General features: G+C 38.5%; 1 protein-coding gene across 5 annotated transcripts in view; it reads right to left on the reverse strand.

Annotated features, from left to right (window-relative positions):
- Positions 1-7,826: 7,826 nt before the first annotated feature.
- Positions 7,827-24,820, reverse strand: part of SYCP2 (synaptonemal complex protein 2) — a 78,683-nt gene continuing 61,689 nt past the window's right edge. For 4 of the 5 annotated variants that reach the window (XM_086702617.1, XM_086702618.1, XM_086702615.1 and 1 more), the window contains exons 26-43: positions 24,059-24,129; positions 23,910-23,967; positions 23,365-23,420; positions 22,875-22,932; positions 21,564-21,732; positions 19,596-19,633; positions 18,935-19,105; positions 17,347-17,545; positions 15,968-16,179; positions 12,405-12,495; positions 11,739-11,891; positions 11,086-11,213; positions 9,975-10,069; positions 9,798-9,897; positions 9,298-9,356; positions 9,114-9,192; positions 8,969-9,025; positions 7,827-8,096 (exon numbers count right to left, since the gene is read on the reverse strand). In XM_086702617.1, coding sequence (XP_086558743.1) covers positions 8,019-8,096; positions 8,969-9,025; positions 9,114-9,192; positions 9,298-9,356; positions 9,798-9,897; positions 9,975-10,069; positions 11,086-11,213; positions 11,739-11,891; positions 12,405-12,495; positions 15,968-16,179; positions 17,347-17,545; positions 18,935-19,105; positions 19,596-19,633; positions 21,564-21,732; positions 22,875-22,932; positions 23,365-23,420; positions 23,910-23,967; positions 24,059-24,129 — 1,872 coding nt within the window. In that variant the 3' untranslated portion in view covers positions 7,827-8,018. The remainder of the gene's footprint in view (positions 8,097-8,968; positions 9,026-9,113; positions 9,193-9,297; positions 9,357-9,797; positions 9,898-9,974; positions 10,070-11,085; positions 11,214-11,738; positions 11,892-12,404; positions 12,496-15,967; positions 16,180-17,346; positions 17,546-18,934; positions 19,106-19,595; positions 19,634-21,563; positions 21,733-22,874; positions 22,933-23,364; positions 23,421-23,909; positions 23,968-24,058; positions 24,130-24,820) is intronic. The other variant, XM_086702619.1, reaches the window with a different exon arrangement.

The following is a 24,820-nucleotide window of genomic DNA, read 5'->3' on the forward strand; positions in this document are numbered from 1 at the left end:
TTTTAATGCCCTGCAGGCTAAAAATGGATCGTACATTTTTAAACGGTTACAACTTGACATGTTTATACAAGACCTATATATATCCTCAAATGCCAGAGTCCTGCTCCATTGGGTCCAGGGGTTCCCGAAGGATGAACAGCGTCGGCGAAAAAGTGAAAAAAAAAAAAAAAAATAGAACAAAAATAAAAATGAACACAGACCACAGCAGTGTGTTGAACTGGCCGCTTTATTGTGGCAAACGTGGCATATTTGTTAGCAATTTCCTTGTACTGTGCGTCATCTATGTTTTCTGGCATTACCTAATTCTAAAAATGTTCCTATGTATAATCACCCTTTAAGGAATAACATGGTAATTTTCTCATAACGTTCCCTCCTGCCCTTTGCTTATTAATTTCTTACATTATTTTCATTATCTACGTTTATCTATAATCTATAAAGCATTTGCCTTGCTGTTTTCATGAAAGGTCATTTATCTCTCAACACCTCAAGTGGAACAGTTACAGGGACATGACCTCTTAGTTGTTTCCCTGAACCACTTGTGGCTTGATGAACAAAAGTGTTCACCTCGGTCCAAGGTGCTAGAAGGGGGCCAAGAGGGCCTTAGGAACCCACGCCTTACACATTCTCAGAGAGACAATGCACCTGGGAACTAATGAACCATTCTGTACCTTAACTGACTAGGTTCAGTCATCATCTGGAATGCCTCCTGGGGGCCAAGTGGGCCTAGAGGTTGGAGTAACTTGTGCCCATAGATACCCTCCTTTGTTGCCAGAGTGGGGCTTTCAAATCCATTTGTTCCTTCCTTGGCTGGGAAATGTAGGAGGCTATCCTTCCTTTGGGTAGAGGAGTCTTTATAGGGGGTGGCAAGGGCTAAATGTAGGGCCGCACAGTCTCCTTGCGGAACCTTCTTTCTTTCCCAATGGTTCTTTTCCCAGGAGGCCTGTCGAGGGCAATTCCCCAACACATAATTCCCCAGGTACTTTTGTTAAGGCAAGATTACATAAAAGCCAGAGTACAAGAAGCTTTACTGTTGGCAGGCTGCCCTGCAGTCCCGATCGGTCCACCGCCCGGGCCCTGCCATCAGGCTGGTTGGATAGCTCGGCTTCCGGCACTCAAATTTTCCTATTGGTCCACAAAGCCTAAAACATTTCCTGTATGGTCTTTTAGATAATTTACCAACGGCTGCTCTAATTTTTCTTAAGTTTAAATAAATATATAATAGAAAATGTTAAAAATCAACTACACAGAACAAAGCGAAACAGCTACATTGTCTCTAAATAAGCTTAAAATTGCTTAAACATGAAATCTGTCCCAAACATCAGTATTCATTGTAATCTCATACTGACAGTACTTGACTTGCATAAAATGCACATTTTATTAGGTGAATAGTAAAGGCCCTATTGATGTTAAGGCAGGCATTTCATTAGTGTGAAAACCCTCACCCCTCCAACTCCCTTGCATTTAAAATTAATGCTATTGCAGCATAAACCAAAATTATAGTATCTGAAGTTCAAGATAGCACAACAGACAAACCTCATTAAAAACATCTGATTCCTGGGGTGCCTGGGTGGCTCAGTCGGTTAAGTGCCTGACTTTGACTCAGGCCATGATCTCCTGGTTCGTGGGTTCGAGCTCCCCATCGGGCTCTGTGCTGACAGCTGAGAGCCTGGAGCCTACTTCCGATTCTGTCTCCCTCTCTCTTTGCTCCCCCCCCTCCTTCTCTCTCAAAAATAAACACTAAAAAATAAACATCTGTATTCCTGGCGGGGGGATGTACTGAATTCTTTTCCTCTAGATGTTATTTTAGAATATTTCCATGGATATTTTGACCTGATGTGTTTTAAAACCTCCCCAAACTAAACATTACAAGCCCAGCCATAAAAAAATATAACCTCTTCTTTGATAACATCTATGCACAATTGATACCCCTACACATTTCTTCCAAGGGGCCAAGCAAATGGAAGTCCCTAGGATTCTGCATCACTACCTTGAATTTCATTTTTAAGTAAAAGGAAAGGGTTGATCTCTCACTCATCTGTGTCTAGAGTGGAGCACAGTATGTGTCCTCTAACAGAGGCTCAAGTGGCTGATTGGCTAATATTTTGTTATCAATTTTAATGGGAATGCTGCAACTCCATAAAATTTGAGGGTCTGAGTTTTAGGTACATTGGCCCTCTCTGGTTTCAGTAAAGTCCTATCTAGAAATGCTACATTTGTTCACTTACTTGTTCACGTTGTTGCAAGCTGGCTTTTTAGGGCACTTTTTAGGTTCTGGAAATAGTGGTGTAAGTTACTGTTCACAAGTGAGTAAGACAAGCTTCCTGTTCTTGTAGGATTTATAGGAGTGGGGTTATGGAAGGGAAGAAGAAAGAAATTTCTGGAGTGATATTAACATTAACAGGATTGTGAGGGAAGATCTCTCTGAAGAGGTCTCACTTACATGGGACCTGAAGGACAGCAAGTTCCCAGGAACAAAGACTCTAAGGTAGGAATGTGATTGTTCAAGGCACGTTGCTTGAAGTCTGAACGAGAGGAGTAGGAAATAAGGGTGAGGAAAGGGACAGAGGCCAGCTCACGTGGGGACTTTAGGTCCCGCTATAAAGGTGGGTTGTAAAGTGCAAAGGACACCTCTGGAGAGGTTTTGTGGGTGGTGGTTTTTCATTTTTAAGTAAAGTGAGGTGAAATTCAGACGACCTAAAGCTAACCATGTTGAGTGCACTTTGGTGGCATTTAATACACTCACAAGCCCATACAACCGCTGCTTCTATCTAGTTCCAAAACATTTCCATCACGAAGAGGCTCTGTACCCTTGAAGCAGGTTCTCCTCAGCTTCCCCCTCCCCCAGCCCCTGGCAGCCACTCATCTGCTTTGTCTCTGTGGATTTACATATTCTGGAGATTGCATAATAGTCCAGTTCTATGGTGTAACCTCATGTTTATTTTTTCACTTAGCATAATGTTCTTGAAGCTCGTCTACACTGTAACACGAATCAGTATTTCTTCCTTTTGTGGCTGAGTAAATAGTCCATGTGTAGATACACTACATATGTTTATTCATTTAATGCCCACTTGGGTCGTGTCCACATTGGCCCTTGTGACTGGTACACATTCTTATGTATTTGTTAAATATGTCTTCAATTCTTACGGTAGATACCAAAGGGTGAGATTGCTGAGTCATGGGATAATTCCACATTTAACTCTTGAGGAACCACCAAACTGGTTTTCACAGAGGCTGGTAGTAGTTTACTTCCCCAGAAACACGCAAGGGTTCCAATTCTTGCACAAGCTTGCCAACACGTGTTTTCTGTTCCTTGACTCTAGCCATTCTGGTGGGTGTGAAGTGCCATCTCGTTATGGTTTTGACTTGCAATTTCCTAACGACTGATGATATTCTGTGCGTGTTCGTGTGCTGGTTGGCCAGGTGTACATCTTCCCTGGAGAAATGGTCACGCAAGTCCTTCGCCCATGTTTTAATTGGGTCATTTGTTATTCTGTTGCTTAGTTGTAAGAATTCTTTATGTAGTCTCAATATTAGATCCTAATCAGGTATGTGCAAGCATTTTCTCCCATTCTGTAGGCTGTCTTCTCACTCTTATTAAAGTATTTTTGCACAAAGGTTTTCATTTTTTTTTTTAAGTCCCATTTGTTTTATGTTGCTGGTGCTTTTGGTGTCTTAATCTAAGACTCCACTGCTAAATCCAAGGTCATGAAGACTTACTCCTATGTTTTTTCCTAAGAATTTGTACTTTCCTAAGAATTTTGGATCAGTTTATCTTTTATGTGTGTGTAAGGTCAGGGCACAACCTCACTGCTTGGCATGGGGTTAGCCAGCTGTCCTGAGCTATGTGTTAAAGATTGTTCGTTTCCCCACCAAATGGCTTAGCACTCTCGAGGAAACTCGGTTGGCCACAGGCGAGCAGGCTTACCTCTGGACCACCGTTTCTATTCCACTGGCCTAGGTATCTTTCCCTATTGAGTCACTACACTATTTTGATTGATGTAGCTTTGTAGTTAAGTGTTAACATTACAAAGTGTGAGTATTCCAACTGTATTATTTTTTTGAGGTTGTTTGGCTTTGTGGGGCCCCTTCCATTTCCATTTGATTTTTAGGATCAGCTTTTTTATTTCTGCAAAAAGGCAATTGGGATTTTGACAGGGATTGCATTTAATCTGTAAATTACTTCAGAGGACTGCCATCTTGACAATATTAAGTTTTGCACTCGACCACAAGATGTCTTTCCACTCAGATCTTTAATTTCTACTGACATCTCATGGTTTCCATGTGCAAATCTTTTACCTCCTTCATTAAATGCATTCCTTTTAATGTGCTGCTGAATCTAGCTTGCTGTTATTTTGTGGAGGATTTTTACCTTGCGTTCATAAAGTATACTGGTCTGTAGTTTTCTTGTGATGTCTTTGATTTTGGGAGCAAGGGAATGCTGGTCTCATAGAGTGAGTTAGGAACGTTCTCTCTTCTATCTTCTGGTGTTAATTCTTATTTAAATACACGGTAGAATTCTTTGTTGATTACGGATTCAATCTCTTCACGTGTTATAGGACTGTTCAGATTTTGTTTCTCCTGAAGTAAGTTTTGGTAGTTTGTGTTTCTAGGAATTCACCACTTTCACATGAATTATCTAATTTGTTGCCATATGACTCTTTATAGTATTCTCATGATCCTGTTTCTTTAAGGTCAGTGGTAATGTCCCAAATTTTCATTCCTGATTTTAGAAATTTTAGTCTTCTGTGTATCTCAGTCTAATAATGGTTTACCAACTTTTGGTTTTGATTTTCTGTTGCTTTTCTATTCTGTGTTTTTTTCTTAAATCCCCAGTATTTTATTATTTCCTTCCTTCTAACAGCTTTGGGTGTCACTCTTTCTCCTAGTTTTTTAAAGTTGGGTTACTGGTTGGAGTTCTTTGTTTTTAACTTCTATAAATTTGCAGCTGTAAACTTCCCTCTCAGTGATTTCACTGTGTCATAGAAGTTCCATGATGCTGCATTTCTGTTTGTCCCAAAGTATATTCTCATCTCCCTTTGATTTATTCTTTGACCCATTAGTTAAGAGGATGCAGTCACTGGAGTCTCAAGTAAGGAAGTGGCACGCTAGGATTTATGACTTAGCAAGAATGTATTGGCTGCAAAGTAAATAAAGTGTTGTGGGAGCAAGTGTGAGTGCTGGAGAGCCATTCAGGAGGCTGGTATGGTAGTCTGTGAGAAATAGTGACACTGTCAATAGTAGTGACAGTGCAAGTGACAGAAATTACACATTTGGAACATACTTGGGCAGTAAAATCCACAGGATTTGATCAACTAAGTGGCCACTTAGTTTCAGTTAAGGGAAAAAGAGAAATCAGAAATTCCTTCTAGGTTTTGGCTTGCATAGTCGGGTGGCTAAAAGCGACATTTACTGAGTTGGAGAGACGATGTTTATTTTTCCTTTGGTGTTGAGAAGGAATGCCAAGGGAGAGAAATCAAGGGTTGTTTTGAGACCTGAGATGCTTGTTAGAACTGTCAATAACGAGTGTGTATAGGATGCTGATGTCCAAAGCAAGGGTCAGAACCTGGATACATCTGGAAGTCATCAACACAGAGATGGTGATTACGTGGAACCAGATGCAGTTACCTAAGGAGGAAGTATAGATTGAGGAATGAGCCCCACATCCAGAGGTAAAGGGGAAGCCAGGAGCGAGACAAGGAATGGAAAATATGCCAGGCCAAGTCTGGGTGACAAAGCACGGAGAAGCTGAGTTAAGAAGAAGATAGAGATTAAACTTGGTAAAATCAATCACTGATGATTTTGATAAAAAGTCGTTTCGGGGAAATAGTAAGTAAAGCAGCTGGGCTGAGGGAAGGTGAAGCGCACGCAAGAAGTGTACAAGCTGAGATAGTAACTGGGGAAAATTCTTTCCCTATGCTCTGTGTGGAGGTGAGTAGAGAATTACACGGGACGGGCAGCAGTCAGAGGGGAGCTTGGTGCTAAAGGCCTTGTTTTGTTTCGTGTGTGTGTTAGTGTGGGCCACACACCCTGCAGCGAGATGCCAGAGACGGTCAGATGCAGAGCACTGGTGGGGACGGTCCTTAAATGAAGAGGCACATGTGCCACTGGAACATGTGGGAAATTGGGAAATGCCGGTATGGACAGGTAACCTGTCAGAATTCAGGGAGAAAGGATGGGCAAGTGGGAAGTGAGGCCCTCAGCTACAGGGGGAAGAACTAAGGACAGAGGTACTGAGATGCAATGATACTCCGGAAAAGAGGCAAAGCCAATTAAAAGGGGCAAGTGAGGATGGCCAAGCAGCCATTTGAAATCTGCCATCCTGGGGCGCCTGGGTGGCGCAGTCGGTTAAGCGTCCGACTTCAGCCAGGTCACGATCTCGCAGTCCGTGAGTTCGAGCCCCGCGTCAGGCTCTGGGCTGATGGCTCAGAGCCTGGAGCCTGTTTCCGATTCTGTGTCTCCCTCTCTCTCTGCCCCTCCCCCGTTCATGCTCTGTCTCTCCCTGTCCCAAAAATAAATAAACATTGAAAAAAAAAAAATTTAAAAAAAAAAAATAAAAAAAAAAAAAAAAAGAAATCTGCCATCCTAAGTTTAAGCTTGATTATATGACTTGGCTCCAGTGACGTTCAGGTTGTGGAATGAGGGGTGTGAATGAGCGGATGCAGTGAGAGGAGAGAGTTCTTTTCGACTGAAGAGCCGAGAATCGGTAAGGAAGGAAGAGACAGACAAGAAAGGGAACAGGCTTAGCGGAGCAGTGGTGGCGTGAACAGCCCAGGGCTACTCTAGACAGCAAGCTGGAGAGAGCGACAAAGGTCAGCGCGATAAGAAGGCTGGAGACGGAGATTGAGAGGGGGAGCAACGACTGGCACTGGCCAGGTCACAGCTCACACTCGGGCTGGCGTACACGTACAGTGAGTGTGGCCGCAGAGGAGGTGCGCAGGGAGGTGGGTCGTCATGCGAGCAGCTCTCCTGTCTCGCAGGGAAACACGGAGTTGCAACTCCTCCGAGTATTATTTACTGTTAGACAGCTGTCGCTGTCTCGTGCCATAAAATGCCACTACCCTATCAGTAATGGAATAAAGCTAAGACGGAAAGGGTTTTCCTCTGCTTGTCCAGACTGAGAAAAGCCACTTCTATCATGCTACTTCAATGCTGGTAGTAGTAAAATTCTCTGCTACCATTAAAATAGTGAGTGAGGCTGCTTAATTTCATACTTCAGATGTCTGATTGTACGAGGATGTTTTGTTTGATCCGATGTTTGTAAAATGGGGAAATGATTCACAACATTTTATTTATAATCCTTATCCAAGTGGCACAGCATTTATTTCAACTTTAATATATTAAGTGCATTTTTATATTCTAGCAAAATATTATAGTGAATAGTAGGAGCTTAAAAAGTACTTGTCAAAAGAGCATGCTTAGGAGTTAAGGTATCTACCTGGAATTAAAATATTTAGAAAATACAGGAACTCTTATAGGCTGTTTAATGCCTTCTAATACAGGTGCCATAACTGAATAAATACACTCTCCAGCAGTGGGCCAGAAGTACCGACTCTCACTCTGGTAAGCATCTGAAATCAGAGGCTTCTCCCCCTTCTCAGCAGGGCCAAGTTTTTATTGCATGTAGTATACTCCGAACTAGTAACACCTTATATTTAGTCCAAACTGTATTCATTTAAAAGTACATTTTATATGGTAAGTTTTAGTTTAACTCAGTAAGATTTGTCTGTCCAACATAAATAGTCCTACAGAAACAAGCAAAATTCCTTTCACTATTTGGTTTTCCCAAAATTTTTCCCTAAAAAAGGAACAGTACTATTCAGACAAAGGTCTTTTGAGGCTGGAGTCATGTTATAGTGGTTCTTTCTCATCCATAAGACAATTTCTTTGGATTTGGAGGCTCCTACAAAAGTACTCTTGCCTGGGTGACGTCTGTTTTTCTCTCGGTAGAGCTACTGTGGGATTTCCTGGTATACACAAAAAGGGGTAAGTGGCTACAACTAATTGCTAACACCCAGACATCACACATGAACGTTTCTTTCATGAGCCATGAATAATGACATCAGTCCTCTGCGTACGTTGAGAAGCTCCTCTTCTTGCTATAGCCGGGGGGTGGGGGGGTGGGGGGGTGAAAATCACACTTAGATTTTAAATGATCACTATAAAACCATCAAACGGAAAGAAAAAAGCTAGCTGTTATTAGGGATTCTTTTCAAAACAACCCCTTTCCTAAAGGTATTTTGTATCAGCGCTCATTCTATCTAGCCCCCCAGGATCTATTCCTAGGTGTCTCCGGAGTTCAGGGCTCAACACGGATATTCTAGGCGCTCAGTGTAGAGATCCGGTCTTTTAAAGCCCAAATTGCTGTTGACATTTCTTTCTAGACTGCTCCCCTCCAAACCGTCTTTGCCACAACAGTCTGCTGAGGTTCTATTAAGGGAGCAAGTACACTAGTGCTCTGTGTACAGGAAGTCTTCGAGTCTACATGGAAAATGTCTGCCATCATTGAGAGCAGTGCCTTTGGACACCTCCCCTCCCCGCCAAGGGTCTTTGCCCCCAGAATGCAGCTGCTGGGCTACTAGACCTTTGGATCAAAGTCCACTACTTTCATCCTCCAATCTAAGTTAATGGAGTCCTGCTGTCCAAGCAGACAGCCATTCTGGTAGCTCTGTCCTGGCACACCTTCTTCAGAAGGCACAGGCCTGCTGCCGGGTACAGTGCTTGGGTACAGAACAAAGAAGTTACTCTTTTAGCTCATGTAAACATTTCCGAACTGATACTCCCTTAGGAGGGACTCATTTAAATCACCTCTATTAATATCGTACTCTAGACTTGCTCCCATTATTCCAGTTTAAAGAACTAAACCCACTGGGCTGAAGCCTCTCTCCATCCCCACAGGAGAAAAGGCTGTGGAAGAAGTTGCCGCTACAAGAGACGGAAGCACGTGAACCCCAGGGGGCAGCCGACCCACCGTGTCCTTCAGAAGCTGTTCCTGCAGCACCTTCATGTCCTCCTTCATTGAGCACATCTGTAAAGCAGTATTGCATCCATGACGTTTACCGTCAGATTTTCACAGCGAAACTGTATCGATTATAGGAGTGTAAAAAAGCTTGTACCTCAGATGTAAAAATAGCGTCTTCGTAATCAGTGTTGTAGAAGACATTTTTGTCCAGTGACGCTTTCAAGTGGTGAAGCCTAGCAGAGGAAGTCACTTTTGAATTGCTAGAATATTGCAATTACATTTATATTTAAAAATTGAAAGTGTATATAGGTCATAGTCATTAAGAATGCCACACCAACCTCTGCAGCTCACTTTTTTGATAGGCACTGTACTTCTGAAATATCTTCTCTCCCAATTCCTACATTTAAAAATACAAAAAATAAAACTTGCAGAATTCCTATGTTCCTATTCCTAGTTTAAAGAAACTTTGGCTAGATGCTGAGCATATTCTAGACGTCATACACTGTCTCAGGGTTTTCCCCATATTATCAAAGGTACTCATCATAAGCTTCAGTCTATAAGTGTGTGTATATGAAACCTAAAACTATTGTTTTTAATGTTTAATGTTTATTTTTTGAGAGAGAGAGAGTGTGAATGGGAGACACAGAATCCGAAGCAGGCCTGCACAGAGCCCGGTGCGGGGCCCAAACTCATGCTCCATGAGATCATGACCTGAGCCAAAGTCAGACGCTTCACTGACTGAGCCACCCAGGCACCCCTAAAACAATTTTCTAAAGAACAAAATTAACAGAAGTTTTCCTGAGTGTGGCTCTTTAAAAAAATTCTTAAAAGCACAAACCACAAATTCCTTCTCCAAATCTTTTAAAGACTGTGAATCTTTTTCAAAATTCTCCAGCTCCTCTATGATGATGAATTGGAATTTATCGAGTTTTTTGATCCTATTAAGGAAACAAAATGAAAAAAAATTTTAAACTATAGCATTCAGAAGACTGCAAAAAAGGCTTTTAGTACAGACCTGTACTCCTGAATCTGATGGTTCATATTGGTCAGATGTTGTTGAGCTGTTTTCCAAGACTGCTTTGCAAAATAATCCATCATTTTTTGGCGGATCTGAAAAACACATTTTTAACTTGAAAACTCTTCACAAAATAATAATTTAACCAAGACTGTTAATAACAAAGCCTTTACCATGCAAATGACTAAGAAAAACTCAGAAGTGAAAAATGAAAAACTTGGTGATTTAAACTGAAGTGTTAATAAAAAAGCTCAGTCAGGGCAGTGTCTGGTTCCATCAAGAAAATTCTAAGGATTGATCATTGTTTCCATAAGGACACCACACTCTATTTATAAAAATGCTAGTATTATAATTCTCTTCAGGAACAAAGCCCAAATTCACACTCAGAATGACTGTCTTCCACAAAAACATATATTTGCTTGATCTAGCCAGATGCAGAACAGAACAGATACACATAAATCAGGGCGGCTTCTCTGTTTATAGGTTGTCCTTTGATAATTAAAATATACAGAATCTTATTTCAGACGGAGGAAAAAGACAAGAGAGGGGCTGACGATAAAAGGTGTTTTTCCACACGGGTTAACAGGAGGCGAAGACAAGTATTCCCAGCACAGGCATGTGAGATAAAGAGGTAGGTGGAGAAAACAAGAGTTAATTGTTTTAAAAAGTATTTTTGCAAACATCACCTCACTGGAGCCTCAGTGGCTAAGGCTCCACGAGCAGTGACCTGGTAAAGCAGTGCGAGAGGATTCCTCTGGCTTCCTCCTCGACTGCAGCAACCTTGCTAGCTGTCATCTCCGCGCAATGAAAACATGAGGCACGGAAAGAAAATTGTTCAGACCAAAAGAAAAAGCACGGAAGGGTCAAAATGGTAAACTGAAAAGGAAAATAAAGAATCTAGGAAAAGAAAGACTATGGAAAATGCACAGACTTGAGAAGAGAAACCAGGCTTAGAAGACAAATCACTCCGATTCTCACCAGTCCGTGAGGAAAAGCGAGTTCCTAAACGGGTGTGTTGTTGCCAAAGGATCAAACGAGCTGCTAGTCTAGTAGACAGGTGGCATATTATTTTATTGGGTATAAAATTGTCATTTAAAGAATGGTAACTTACATGAAATTTCCTCCTAAATTCTGTATTGAGCTTCTCACACATCATCCCCACACCTGAAATTTCACTTTCCCAGCTCTCCGCAGGAAGAGACAAGTCATTTGTTGATAACGGAGATATACTTTCAGATACTAAAAAATGGAGACAATCAGCTGAAGATATGCATTATTACAAATTTAGCCTTACTTGTCATGAGGCTGAGGACAAAAATCTTATTTTCAGATTCTATGTGTGATCTAATAATATGACATAAAAGGTAGTTAAAAATATTTTCATTTCTAAAAAATTCTCTTGGCATGGGTATTGAGGCAAAAATGTTAACAGTGAAATGGAATGTTTTTTGGAATGGTTATTTTTTTTAACTATTTCCATGTTAATAACCAAATATTTAGTGACATACCAATATATCTGTAAATTTACATTCTAGTAAAACGTGGTAATCAGTAATAGAATTATAAAGATTTAGGGCACAAAGACCCTTACTAACTATATTATTCACATAAAGTGAACTTGGTGATAGGTGATAGAGCATCATCCTTATGAGACTCATCCAAAGTTCTCTTTACAAAGGGGATTGTGTGTGTGTATCATTTAAGATCTCAAAAACCATCTTCCACAATTAATGGCATTTTGACACAGGCATTTGATCTACCTACCTTTATAAGTGTGATTATCTGTGTCTTCAGTTCTGGATAGTTTTTTGGGAAGCAAGTATACTCTCCCTTCCTCCTCCTCTTCTACTACATCAGCATTACTTAGATTATCTTCTTCTATGTACATTCGTTTGCGACTAAAATGCTGTGTGGGGCCTTAGGAACAGTTAAAAAACAATAGTGCTACAATCTTGATCAAAAATAACCTAATAATTTTCTTGCTTTTATTAAAAAAGCCTTTCATTTATTTATTTGCATTGTTTTAGGCAGCTGTACATTCAATTCTCTCCAGCTTATTTTCAATTTGACATTAGCTATATTGAATAAATGGTATGACTTAAAATGTAATTCCTTTAGAAAGTGAAATTGCATAGTAGTTCAACAATATTGTTTTTATTTATTTATTTATTTTTTATTTTTTTAATTTTTTTTCAACGTTTATTTATTTTTGGGACAGAGAGAGAGCATGAACGGGGGAGGGGCAGAGAGAGAGGGAGACACAGAATCGGAAACAGGCTCCAGGCTCTGAGCCATCAGCCCAGAGCCCGACGCGGGGCTCGAACTCACGGATCGCGAGATCGTGACCTGGCTGAATTCGGACGCTTAACCGACTGCGCCACCCAGGCGCCCCAACAATATTGTTTTTAAAGCAATGCTGTGACTACAAACCTGATACATGAGTAGAGTCACAAGGAATGTCGCACCGTATTTGCTCTCTTCCTTCACTAGACATAGATAGTGGAGATGTGGAATGATTTCCCTAAAACAGGTATTAGAAATTGGGGGGAAAAATTCTGTAAGTCCTCTTGGCTTCACCTTTGATCATCCTTCTCAAACCCTAAAGCAAGTCAATTTGCAAATGTCCATTCTTTTTTCAGATACTTTTGTTTAGGTCCCTTCCCAGCCCTCCTCCGCCAAGCTGTAAAATTTTGCATTTACCGTTCTGTGTCTTACAGATTATTAAAAATATTTTTGTTGATGGGCTATGGACTGCGGTAGTGGCACGAAGTTCAACCGATTCCTAAATAATCGTGAAACCAGAAAGTCCCCATTACAAATACATGTCAGTGGCTCGGCAACTATATCTTCACTATTTGAGAACTTACAACTTCTCATTTCAAAAATTTCAACTTTTTTCCATGATCTGCATACTTTAAACATCAGATTTTCAAGTAATAACCGTTGAAAAATATTAAAATATATTGATTATTTAGGGCCAGTACTCTGATTCTTATAAGAACCATCTTAGTTTAAGTCTGATGGCTATAGTGTCCTTCAAACCTCTATTGCTCCTGTATGTGATCTTCTTTGTTACGTGCAAGTTCAACTTTGATATACTGTTTTTTCCCAAACTGTGTTTCCATCTGAATAGCTGGTGGAAAATTATGTGTTTCTTATGTAAGCACCACGGAACTTATTATTTTTTCTATGCACAACAGTATTATAAATTGGAGTATGCCTGGGCTATGAATGAGCAAGACCTACAGAAACCCAAAGGAAATTAGAAAATTATTTAAAGCCCAAAACAAAACCACAACAATATTCAACCAAAACTACTTATGTTTCCAGGGAATAATTCATTTGCTGCTAAAACTCGACACCCATTTATAACAAAAAGGGAAAAAGTCCTTGGACAACTACAACATTAATTTGATAAGTATCTACCAAAAACGATGGGTAAGTGTGTCTGCTAGTATGGCATTTATTTAACATTTCCCCAGAGGTCACAGTCACCTTAACAATAAAAAACTTAAGTATAAGGACAGGAATGGGAAATGCACAAGTTATCATGAGTAACTGTCTATATCCAGAATCTAAGAGAACCTAGGCAGGGAATTATGACAAAATTAGTGAAGGCAGGTGGAGATATAAAAATCCACAGTGTTTCTATACAAAGCAAAAACATTAAAAACCCAGAAAAAAATTTTAAGGTTTTTTTTTTAGTACAGCAAAAAGAAAATCCATAAAATACAGGAATTAATTTTCTTTGTGGAAGATTTGGCATCATTTTTTGGCAATAACACCAAAATGTAGAAAGAAAAATATATGGGTGAGAAAGCACCCAGTATCAATACTAGGAAATGGCATTCTTCCCTCAAACAAAGTAATTCCAAAATTTACATGGATGATTCAAGGGCCATGAAGATTTTAAGTAAAAGAATGAGAGGGGCGGGGTTGGTGAAACAGCCTGCAAGTGTTAAAGTCTATACCAACGACAGCAATGGGGCATTAGCACAGAGACAGACTGGCCAGTCACAGGGAACACTGCCCAGCAGTTGGCCCTCCAGGTTGCCTAGGCTGTGCCCAGATTAGCATTACGAACGATGGACAAAGGAGGGCACTTCATGTATGATGCTGCACTAATGCCCGAGAAAGACTGAAAACCTAGAAGTTAAAACTAACATTTTTACAAGAAAGGAAAATATGACCATAGCTGAGGGATTTCTTGATCACAGAAAGACTCTGGTAAATTCCATTATAACAAGTTTTGTCATATGGAAATTTTTCATTTAAGTGAAATTATAGCTACTGGAAAAAGAATGTTTGCACTGCACATACATAAGCAATTTAGAATATCTAGACTATTTTAAGAACTACAAGTTTATAAAAAAAAAGTCAAACAATTAAAAATTAGCAAAAAAAGGCAATTCACAAAATGGCCAAAAAACATGAAGTACTCACTGATGTTTTTAATCGGTAAAATGCAAATCAAAGTTATACACTACATGTCAGATTGGTGATCACAAACAGAACATCTGGTAACAGTTAAAACTGTAGAGAAAACTGCCACTATCACAGAGAGTGTCGGAGAGTATAAGCTGACAGAACTAATTTATATAGCAAATTTCTAATATCTCAGAGTCAACAGTAAAGGGGAAACAAATGGCCAATAAATACGTAACAATTAAAATTCTGACTAGCACAGCGTAGCCTGAAAGCAAAGTGGGCAGGGAATCCCCCTACGTTTTGAGATTTGCAAGACGGGAGGGACACTGGAGGGACTAAAGGATTCAGGGACACGAAGGATGGTACAGCAAAGGACCGTGGGATGGTGACCTGGTGGAAGACTGGTGTTCTGCAACTGAGAGCCTTGCAAAGGTGCTTTGGGAGTTACCCAGGAGGGGGGCTTAGACCGGTCTGCTTTACATGGTGTAGCTCCACTGTTATTTGTTTGGCACACTGGAGGTTTCATAAGAGATTCGGTTAGAAAAATATGCTCTGTGAAAACTACTAAACAGAACAAAAGGACCTTAAAATCCTGCAGAAATACAAATATTCGGTTCAAAGTGATAGGACAGAAGTTTGGTTTTATCAGAGGTCTCCTATCTGGGCTGTGGGTACACCGAACTCTCGTTAATTCCATGTCCGTATATGGAGGTCAACACATATCAAGAGAATAATGTATCTGGGTACTTACTACGTATCAGGTATTCCGCTTGTACAATCAGACTAATTTTTCACAACCCTACTGTACAGATGAGAAAACTGAGGTGCAGCGGGCTTCATTAGCCTGTAAAATGTTACACAGCTAGCAAGTATTTAAATGCAGTTCTGTCTCACTCAGAACTCTTTCAGCTATACCCAGTTATACTATCTTGGCAATCAGTTTTATAACTTTATAGAGAGACCTACAGAGAACTATAAAATTCTCCAAATTAAGCCATCTATACAACCCAAGTCAAAATGGGATGGCAGTGGGGTGGGTTTTAAACTGGTACCGAAGTATCCACAACTTAAAACTCTTCTCTGTAGGCATAGTATTCTAACCTCACTTTGACCATAATCGATTCCTATCTTTAATGTCTTTTTACAACACTTTGAACATACCTACACGTTAGGAAGAAATGGTACACGTAACAATACACAAGAGAAGAATGAAGAATTTTCCACTGTATCACTAACTCTGTTCATCTTAATATTCATTCATTCATGAACTATGTGGTTTTGATGCATAGACGAGTGAGCAGTGCCTCTGTTGAAGTGATCATTCCTTGAGAAGAGACACACTCGCTACTTCTCACGCCACCACACCCTTCCTCCTGGACAGCTAGTTAGTCTGTCAATCTCACAGAGGCCGTTCTACTTACCAGTACGTTATTCTTGTCCCACAGACCAAACCCAGAAGCCTAAGTTAGGTGGACAAGCAATGTGTACTTGATTAAAATTAGAGGGAAATGATTTCCCCACTTCAGATAGATCTGATAAAGGAGGAAAATAGCGTATATTCTTACCAACAAGAAGGATCGTGGAATTGGTGAGCAATGTTCTCGTGCACATACATTTTTGTCACTGTTTTTAGGTGACTTTATTGGACCTCCGACTCTATATTTACTGTTTAAAGATTCAGGTGATGAAGTTTTCAGATAAGGTGATATGGATTTTGTTATACAGTCATAATCCTGAGTAAAATCCTTCTCTGTTATTTTCTCTATACCTATATTGCCTCACAAAACACAGATGACAGGTATTATCATTGATGTCTGCTTTGGAAATAGTAAGATGAAACTCTAATACTATAATGATTTATCAAATCCTCATCTTCTTTGTATTTAAAAAGATAAACTTCTAATAAATCAACTTTAATTTATATTAAAATCATTTGATTTGTAAGGCTTAGAAAAATATTAATGGCTCCATTTAAGATGTAACTATAAGAACTTTCAAAAGCTCAAACAAAAATATCTATAGTATGAGCTGCACTGTAATGATCAACCTAAGCATTATCTTGAGTATTTTGACATCATAGCCAGAACTGTTATAAAGTCACAGAATTTTCTGGTTGGAGATGGCTTGGGAAATCATCTTATCTAAATCCTTCATATATAGGTGAGGAAATTCATGGCTGAAATAAGTCTTAGTATAAATGGACTCTTAGTTTTCAGATAAAATCAGGGCATGTGCGTCTGTTACAGTATGCGGTTATCTGAGATGTCAGTGGTCCTGGGCGCTGAGAAAATATTCTAGTAAAGAACAAAATAGCTACTTTGGAGGAAGTATATATTAACTTATGGATACTTGGAAATGCTTTAAAATATCCTTAAAAAGAACAGAAAAAAAGTGCAAACTTATAGTTACTATATTAGAAAAGTGTGTGTGTGTGTGTGTGTGTGTGTGTGTGTGTACCAGAGCTACAAAGAATATGAATTTTTCTTTGTGAGTTATCTTTCAATAAATGCAGACCTCAAAAATAATCCACTATGGGTCCACAGAATGACTAGGATATTCCTTGCAGACTTTTTTTGTCAATGAAATGTAAAAGAGAAAAAGTAGAAATCCCCATCATTATTTTCACATTAAATATATCTGGGGATTAAAAACCTAAAAGTTGATTTAAGCTTTCACATTACAATTTGTAAATATGCATTAAATATTTTCCATATTGAACCATTTGGTCTTTAACGTCCTCCCGTGAAAAACTTGAGTGTCGTAGTGACACCGTTCCCACGTCTACTTAGCAAAGACTAAGTTACTAGCACTAACTAGTTCACAAAATGAAGTTTTGACTACCTATAATTTTGAGGCACATATTTAAGATTAATCTTCAAACTCTGTTTTCACAGAGTTATAATAGAAACTTGTTGAATATTTAAAAGAAAAAAATGATACTCACATCTCATGACCTCTATAGATGATGGGCTCCCAGATAAAGATACAGGAGATAAGCCACGGCTATTATCTCTTACAGCATCTTTTAGTAGAGATGAATTTTTCCATTCTTTTGATATATCCTTCTGTGATTCGGCAGAGAAGGCTTTCTTCTGTTTCTTTGGCAGCTTTATGGTTTTGCTTCTGGAATGGATATTTTCCTCCTAATTGTATTGATAAGTTTTAAATTATACTTGAATACAAGAAATTTATACTTGGACACATAAAACAAATTATGCTGAAATATTAAATATCTTCTATTACTATACACGAGCACAACAGGGGCTTCAACATGGGTGCTGAAGGACTTTCTGCGTGTAGAAGGCATATGACAAATTCATAGGAAAATATACATGGACTATAATATCCTAAGAAATGCAAATAAAGCACTGTAAGGAGGTTATATCCAGTTTAGGGAAACTAGAAACAGTTCCTGGATTGCACGGTACTTGACGTGCTCGGGAGGTATAGAGAAGATGGTGAGGGGAGACCCCCCCGACAGGGTGCAGGGAGGAGCTGCACAGTCTCGTGTGGGAGTCCCAGGTTAGCCCATCTGGCTGTTTCAGCTCTGGGCATACACCGGAGAGCAGGGGAAATGAGCTTGCAAAGGTATTCTGCTGCACTGACCACATAGAGACTGTCAGCGTTTTTCTTTGAAGAGGGAGATGATGACAGGGAGCTTGGGAAGACTCATCTGACTATATGGAGAGTAAATTAAAGAAGTGATAGAAAATGCAGACGTAAGTTATGAAGTCCTTAAAGTCTTCCAAGTAAAGAATAACAAGGTTACAAACAAAGGGAGGTACAACTTTAATTATGTGCAATCAGTCAGAACAGTGTAATGATCAGACCTACCTTTAGTGCCACACTCTTTGGGTTCAAACCTTTGTGTTACCACCTCCTAGCTGTGTGACCTTGGGCAAGTTCCTTCATCTCTCTGAGCCTCAATTTCTCATTTGTAAAATGAGATGTCAATAATAGTACTAGTCACCTATGGTACTTAAGAGATTTTAAGAAGTTAAATCTATAAAGTACTTAGAATAGCACCTGGCAAACTATAAGCACTATTTTTCTTTCTTTTTTTCTTTTATCACTTTGTTAAAAAAGCTTTCAAGCACAGATGGCTGGGGATATGTCTGTAACATTAAGAGACAGAAAGAAGTCAAGGATAGACACAGGTGGGCAGTGTGTGCGAAGAACCTCAGATCTAGTATTTTTGCTTCCATTCAAGAGAAAGAGTCACAGCTTTCCAACAGTCTGCACTTTTCTGAAGTATAATTTGGAAAAATAGAAGCCCTTTTCTAATTCAAAAATGTTATCTTAAAGTTCTAATTTTACTGGAGTCAAACATCTGTTTTGTAACACTAATGCCAACTTATCACACATTTTAACATATTGCCTAAAGATCAATTTTTAGCATATAACATTTCTCATATAGAAGGTTCAATCTAAAAATGTGACAAATTCGACATTTTTGTAAAAATATATTCTCTATTTAGTATTTTAACAGGCTTTTTAGAAATTTTTAATCTGAATTATATCTATTTACTTACCTTTTCTAGCAATTTCTCTTTAAATGAATGTGAAAATTCTTGTTCACTCTCTGATTCTGAATTTGAGAGATCTTTGTAATTTTTTTTGGTTTTTGCCGCTCTTCGTGGAAGTCTGGTTCTCCCATCTGGAACGGTCTCCTCTACCTTTTTGGTGGTGTTTTTGTTGGGTGTCTTTAGGAGAAAAATTTTTGAATTAGTAGGTCAATATGTGAGATGTAAGAAATACGAGCTATTTGCTATAAACTTGGCCTTGTGAAAATACATAAAATATTTGTATTTTATAAAATTCCTGATTAATATTTTAAAAATACTGGATTTTATCCTTCCGTCCAAATAACTTCCCCATCACCTTTTTTATTCCTATCACTAAAGCTCTGCGGGGTCTGTTATACATATTGCCTAACTTACATAAAAAAGAGAAAGAGAGGAAAAAAGAGAAACAGCTATAGGTATTATAATCACAAAATAAAATAGACCTAAAACAGGCCAACATGATTCAAAAAGGCAGAAAGTAAGAGTTATGCATGCAAAGGCAAAAGAACAATTATGGAGAAACAAGTAACAACAAGGATAAAATTATAACATGAAAAATGAGGTTTTTTACATGCTAGGAGAAAAATAATTTTCAAGGGATGTTTGAACACCAACTTCTTGGTTTTACCATTTTAGATCTTGGTTGTCCCCTTTCCAACGATGGTCCTGCAATGCAAGAAAATAAAGTTACATTTTTCAAATAGATTAGAACTGGTATTAAAATTTATTAGAATATTTCTGCATAGAAGTTAAAATCATAACAAGAATACATATTTAAATTCATTCAAAAATTTGAATTTTGAGATGATTTGAGGCTAAACTGACATCGATAACTTTGTAGTGTTTGGTAGGATATAAATGACCAATTTCTTTTCTCCTTTACACTATGAAACTTCTTCAACATGCGTGAGAATAGGGAATGTAAGTTATAAAGTGAACACCTATGCATCTATCAATTTAAAAGCTAGATTATGAATAATGATGTTATCTATTTATGTGTACTCTCTCTGAGGCTCAATATCCCCTCTGCCAAAAGGGAGTATTTTCATTATCCTGAATTGTTTCTCATTCATTTGGTCTTAAAAAAAATAAAGTTTTACTTCACAGATATGTATCCCTAAACAATATAATGAACTTTATAAAACCGTATCCTCTCCTATGTAATATTCTGTGGTGTGCTTTATTTTCCGCCCCTCATTGTTTCTAAGATTCATCCATATTTCCTGAGAGTAGCTTTAGTCCCTATTCCTTTTTTTGCCTTTCAGGCACAATCAACTTTCTGAATATTCTCTGAAGCCTAAGAAATGGGACTATCCAAGCCAAGGAAGCAATGAAGTTCTGGGAGAAAGGTCTTCCAATCCTGGCGATAAGCCAGTCCCTACATATGACTTGCAGACATGCAGCCGTTTAAACAAAACCATTCACTCAGAAGTCCAATTTTAAAACTCTGTACTGATTACAGCATTCTAACCTTGAATGTCTCAAGATGTTACAAATGAGTATAAACTCCCTGAGAGCATGTGACTTTTATCAGCTCCTGGCTGATACCACGCCGCTGCCCAGAGCAGGTGCAGTGCATCTTTCAGCCTCTTCTCACAGGTCCTGTCTGGGCTCTGGCCGCTCCCCCCGCCCCCCGCCCCCACTGCACTCCCCGCACCAGCACATGCTGCTGTCTCAGACTTCTCTCTCTCTCTCTCTCTCTCTCTCTCTCTCTCATATTAAGATGATTCTGCTGCTTCTCGTCTTGGCGGAGATGACAGGCCTCGTCTCTTTTCAAGATTCAGCCTCATTCACCAATACGTGCCAAGCTTCATTTCCAGGTTTTTGTTTTTACTTCTGTTTACGCCGTCATGCACCCCACCCCCCACATACACAGAGGCTACTATTGGTTATATTTATCCTGACATAAAGTAAAGGCTGGTTCTCTTAAATATCAACTTAAAAGGTCTTATTTTAAAAATGGAATATATAAAATCTCTGTGTTTTAGTAAACAAGCTAGGAAAATGGTCCATATGTCTAGCCAAAAACCCATACCTCAAACTCTTATCCAACTGCTTTAAGAGATTCACTAGACAAAGCAAAAGCCATATGCTGGGAAGACATTCTGTGGAAGATTTAGGCAAAAATATTTCTGCAAGAAAATGGTTTTCCTTATAATATGTTTTTATATGCATTCCTAAAAAGTACATGTGTTAGCTGTGACAGGAAATGGCATGTCAAAGATTTGATTTTTGCTTAGAGTGTTGGGTTCATGAGTATTTAATAACACACTATCCACAATTGCTAAACAATTGTATAACAGCAGGCCACGAGTGGACAAATGGTGAAGAGTATGCATGAACCAAAGAATATGACAATCATATTTTCTGTCTTTAAGATTCCAGTAAAAAAAAGTAGTTTCTACACAACCATATTACTAAAAATAAAACAAAAAACAAAACCACTGTAGTGTCGTGGTGTATTTACTCTTCTATTCATAAGACTACCTAGTTATCAACACTAACAACGTACAAATATACTTGTCAGCCAACAAAGCATTTTAAGTAGTTGACATGGTAAAATCATTTCCAATATTTCTCTGAAGTCATTTCTTACTTGATTTGCCACTTTTCTGTTTCTTCACATTTTTATTTCTGCTATAGTCTATCAGCTGTGGTTTTGATTTTGGTTCCTTCAGCCAGCTAACATCGGTCTTGCTGTCATCACATCTGTATTCTGTGTCAGTATCACTAAAGAGATTTTTCTTTTTATGATTTGCTACAATCTATTAAAAAAAAAAAAAAGAATCCCTATAATAGATGAAGAAACGTGTCTCATTATATACCATTAAAGGTAAGTTAAGCTAGGGGCGCCTGGGTGGCTCAGTTGGATAAGCATCCAACTTTGGCTCAGTTCATGATCTCACAGTTTGTGGACTTGAACCCCGCATTAGGCTCTGTGCTGACAGCTCAGAGCCTGGGGCCTGCTTTGGATTCTGTGTCTCTTTCTCTCTCTGCCCCTCACCCACCTGTGCTTGTCTGTCTTTCAAAAATAAATAAATGTAGGGGCGCCTGGGTGGCTCAGTCGGTTAAGTGTCTGACTTTGGCTCAGGTCATGATCTCACGATCCATGAGTTCAAGCCCCGCGTCGGGTTCTGTGCTGACAGCTCAGAGCCTGGAGCCCGTTTCAGATTCTGTGTCTCCCTCTCTCTCTGCCCTTCCCCTGTTCATGCTCTGTCTCTCTATGTCTCAAAAATAAATAAACGTTAAAAAAAATAAAAATAAAAAATAAAGAAATGTAAAAAAATTTTTTTTAAAGTTAAGCTAAAAAACAAAAAAAACAGAAACAACCCAAGCAACAGAAAAACTAATTTAATTTTTTAGCATACTAATGTACCTGGCATTAAGAACACATATCCAGACAAACAAATCACCCAGAAACCCAGATCAGAGATTGAGATTCCTATTTTGTTGTTGTTTGAAAGTTAAAACAGCTTACTTCCACACAGACACGAGCTGATGCCATCAAAGAAAGTAACTAAAGCTATCATATCTTCTGTTAGTAGATGACTTACAAATAGCTCTGAGACCATAACAGAGTCATAGTGGGCACATGAACAGTCTAATAGAGGGGGAAAAACCCAAATATTTTTGTTTTCTAGATCTGTGATCATCTCTGGCACAGGAAATTTTTGTTTAAGTATTTATCTTGAGAGAGAGGGTGTGCATACGCGGGGGGAGGAGTAGAGAGAGAATCCCAAGCAGGCTCTGTGCTGTCAGCACGCAGAGCTCGATCTCAAACCATGAGATCACGACCTGAGCCAAAACGAAGAGCTGGACACTCAACCGACTGAGCCACCCAGGTGCCCCAGAAAATTATTTTTTAAAATAAAGTTCTTAACGGACACATTAGGATATTGTAACTTACTTTTTTATCTTTTGTTTTGAGAGAAGATTCAAGTTCATCATGATTCCTCAAACCTAACCTTAAACAAAAAAATGCATTAATTTTAATTTAATTACTTTATCCTTAAGGTAACATGCACCGAACAGCTAGACATGGGTCTTCAGCTCTACTCTTTCACTAGCTCACTGTATAATTCTGGCCGAGTCGCTCATCCTCTCTGACCTCGGTTCATTATAAAAATAACAAGGTTGGATGAAGGACTGAGTCCCTCCAGCTTCATCATCGGACATGCACAGCTAACATGACAAGTGCAGAGGACGCACATGTCAGTTTCAGGAGTAAAGGCCGAAGTGTCAGGAACGTCAGGGGGCGGTCCCACCAACAACGTTCCCCATCCTTCTTCTCAGTATGGTAGAGCCTCTCACACAAACTGGGAGGACATACTGAAGAAAAAGAACAGCCGAGAAACTTATTTTACTCTGATCCATCCGATTATAATAAAAACACCTACAATGTTATTGAATTATCCACACAGGCTTCTGTAGCTGCAGCTTGAAACTCCTGGATCTAGATGGTGAATAAACATTAAAAATTTTTTCTTAGTGTCAAAATAAGGTAAACATACGTTTTAAAAAATAAACATATAAATTCTAGTTTCTATCACTTCCTATCGTAAGACGCATCAATTAAATTAAGCTTACTAAAATACTTTTATATATAAAAAGTTAATACTATAAAATATATTAAAAACAAAATAAGTAAGAGCGATGGTTTTAAAATGTCTTGTATCAAGAAGCAAAGTGATGTTCTTGAAGTAGTAGGGTGAGTCCCCACTCCCATGTCCTAATTACTCATTTTTCTCTACTTCAGTCCAAAAGGTTTTAAAGGAAACCAAATATACCTAAGTCGGTACAAAAGAAGCTTTAAAGTATTTAAACATACTTTAAAACATATCTACAAGAGAATGGAAACCAAAAAACATACACTGTAATAACAATATAGTGAATACAAAATAAATACTGAATAACCAATACAAAATACTGATTTCTAGCTTACTCCAAGTTTTATAATAGGCTCATCAGCGCCATTCAAGTTAAAATTGTAAACATCATTCCTGTAAAAATGAAGAGAAATATTAACTTCATTATATAATAAATATTCTTCGTATATGAAGAAAACCGCAAGATCCATGAAAAATTACTTACAGTGGGCATTCAGAAGTAACATTAACAAAAGTAGTCTTCAGTTGCCTATAACTTTTTTTCTGAACTTTTTCCTAAATACAAAAGAAGTTTATATACAACCATTGAAACTTGTACATTAGTATACTTGGCAAACAACATGCGCAATTGTATTTTTCATATATTTTCTACCTGTTTCTACTCCGTAGCTGTTGCCTTAATGTAAACTGAATAAAAGGATTAAACATCCATACTGTTATAAATTTTGAAGACTTAGGTATTAAATAAGAATATGACTGAAAGTAAATTAAATACATAGAATCCTTACTTTTTAATATGCACTGCCATCACTGTACATAGGTAAATGACCTTTTCACTGGTTTCAAAACAAGCTGAACCTTAGTGATTCCAGAATCACAGAACAAACATGCTTCTTTTTTTTCTAGACTCGTTTGCTTCAAAGTCTTCAACAGAAGAACTTTGGGAGAGACTAAGGTTTATGGAAAATCACTACTAATATCACTAAATGATTGCTTACCGAAAAGAGATGCTCAGAAGTCTAATAAGTTGGAAATATTAAAACAAAACATTCATTTTAGTTGTTAACTATATTCAATTTTATTATGTACTTTGGCTATCTTGTATATATTTATGTGTATTATTCCAGAAAGTTTATCCCTTAATATATTACTCCTCTGATCGCTTATCTGAGTCATCCTTTCCAATATGATTTTTACCAGTGTTTAGATATATCTGTTAAACTCGTCTATTGCATGCTAGCGTGTG

Source organism: Puma concolor, chromosome A3 (genome assembly GCF_028749965.1).
Source record: "Puma concolor isolate L17-30 chromosome A3, mPumCon1.1.hap2, whole genome shotgun sequence".
Classification (NCBI taxonomy): Eukaryota; Metazoa; Chordata; class Mammalia; order Carnivora; family Felidae; genus Puma; species Puma concolor.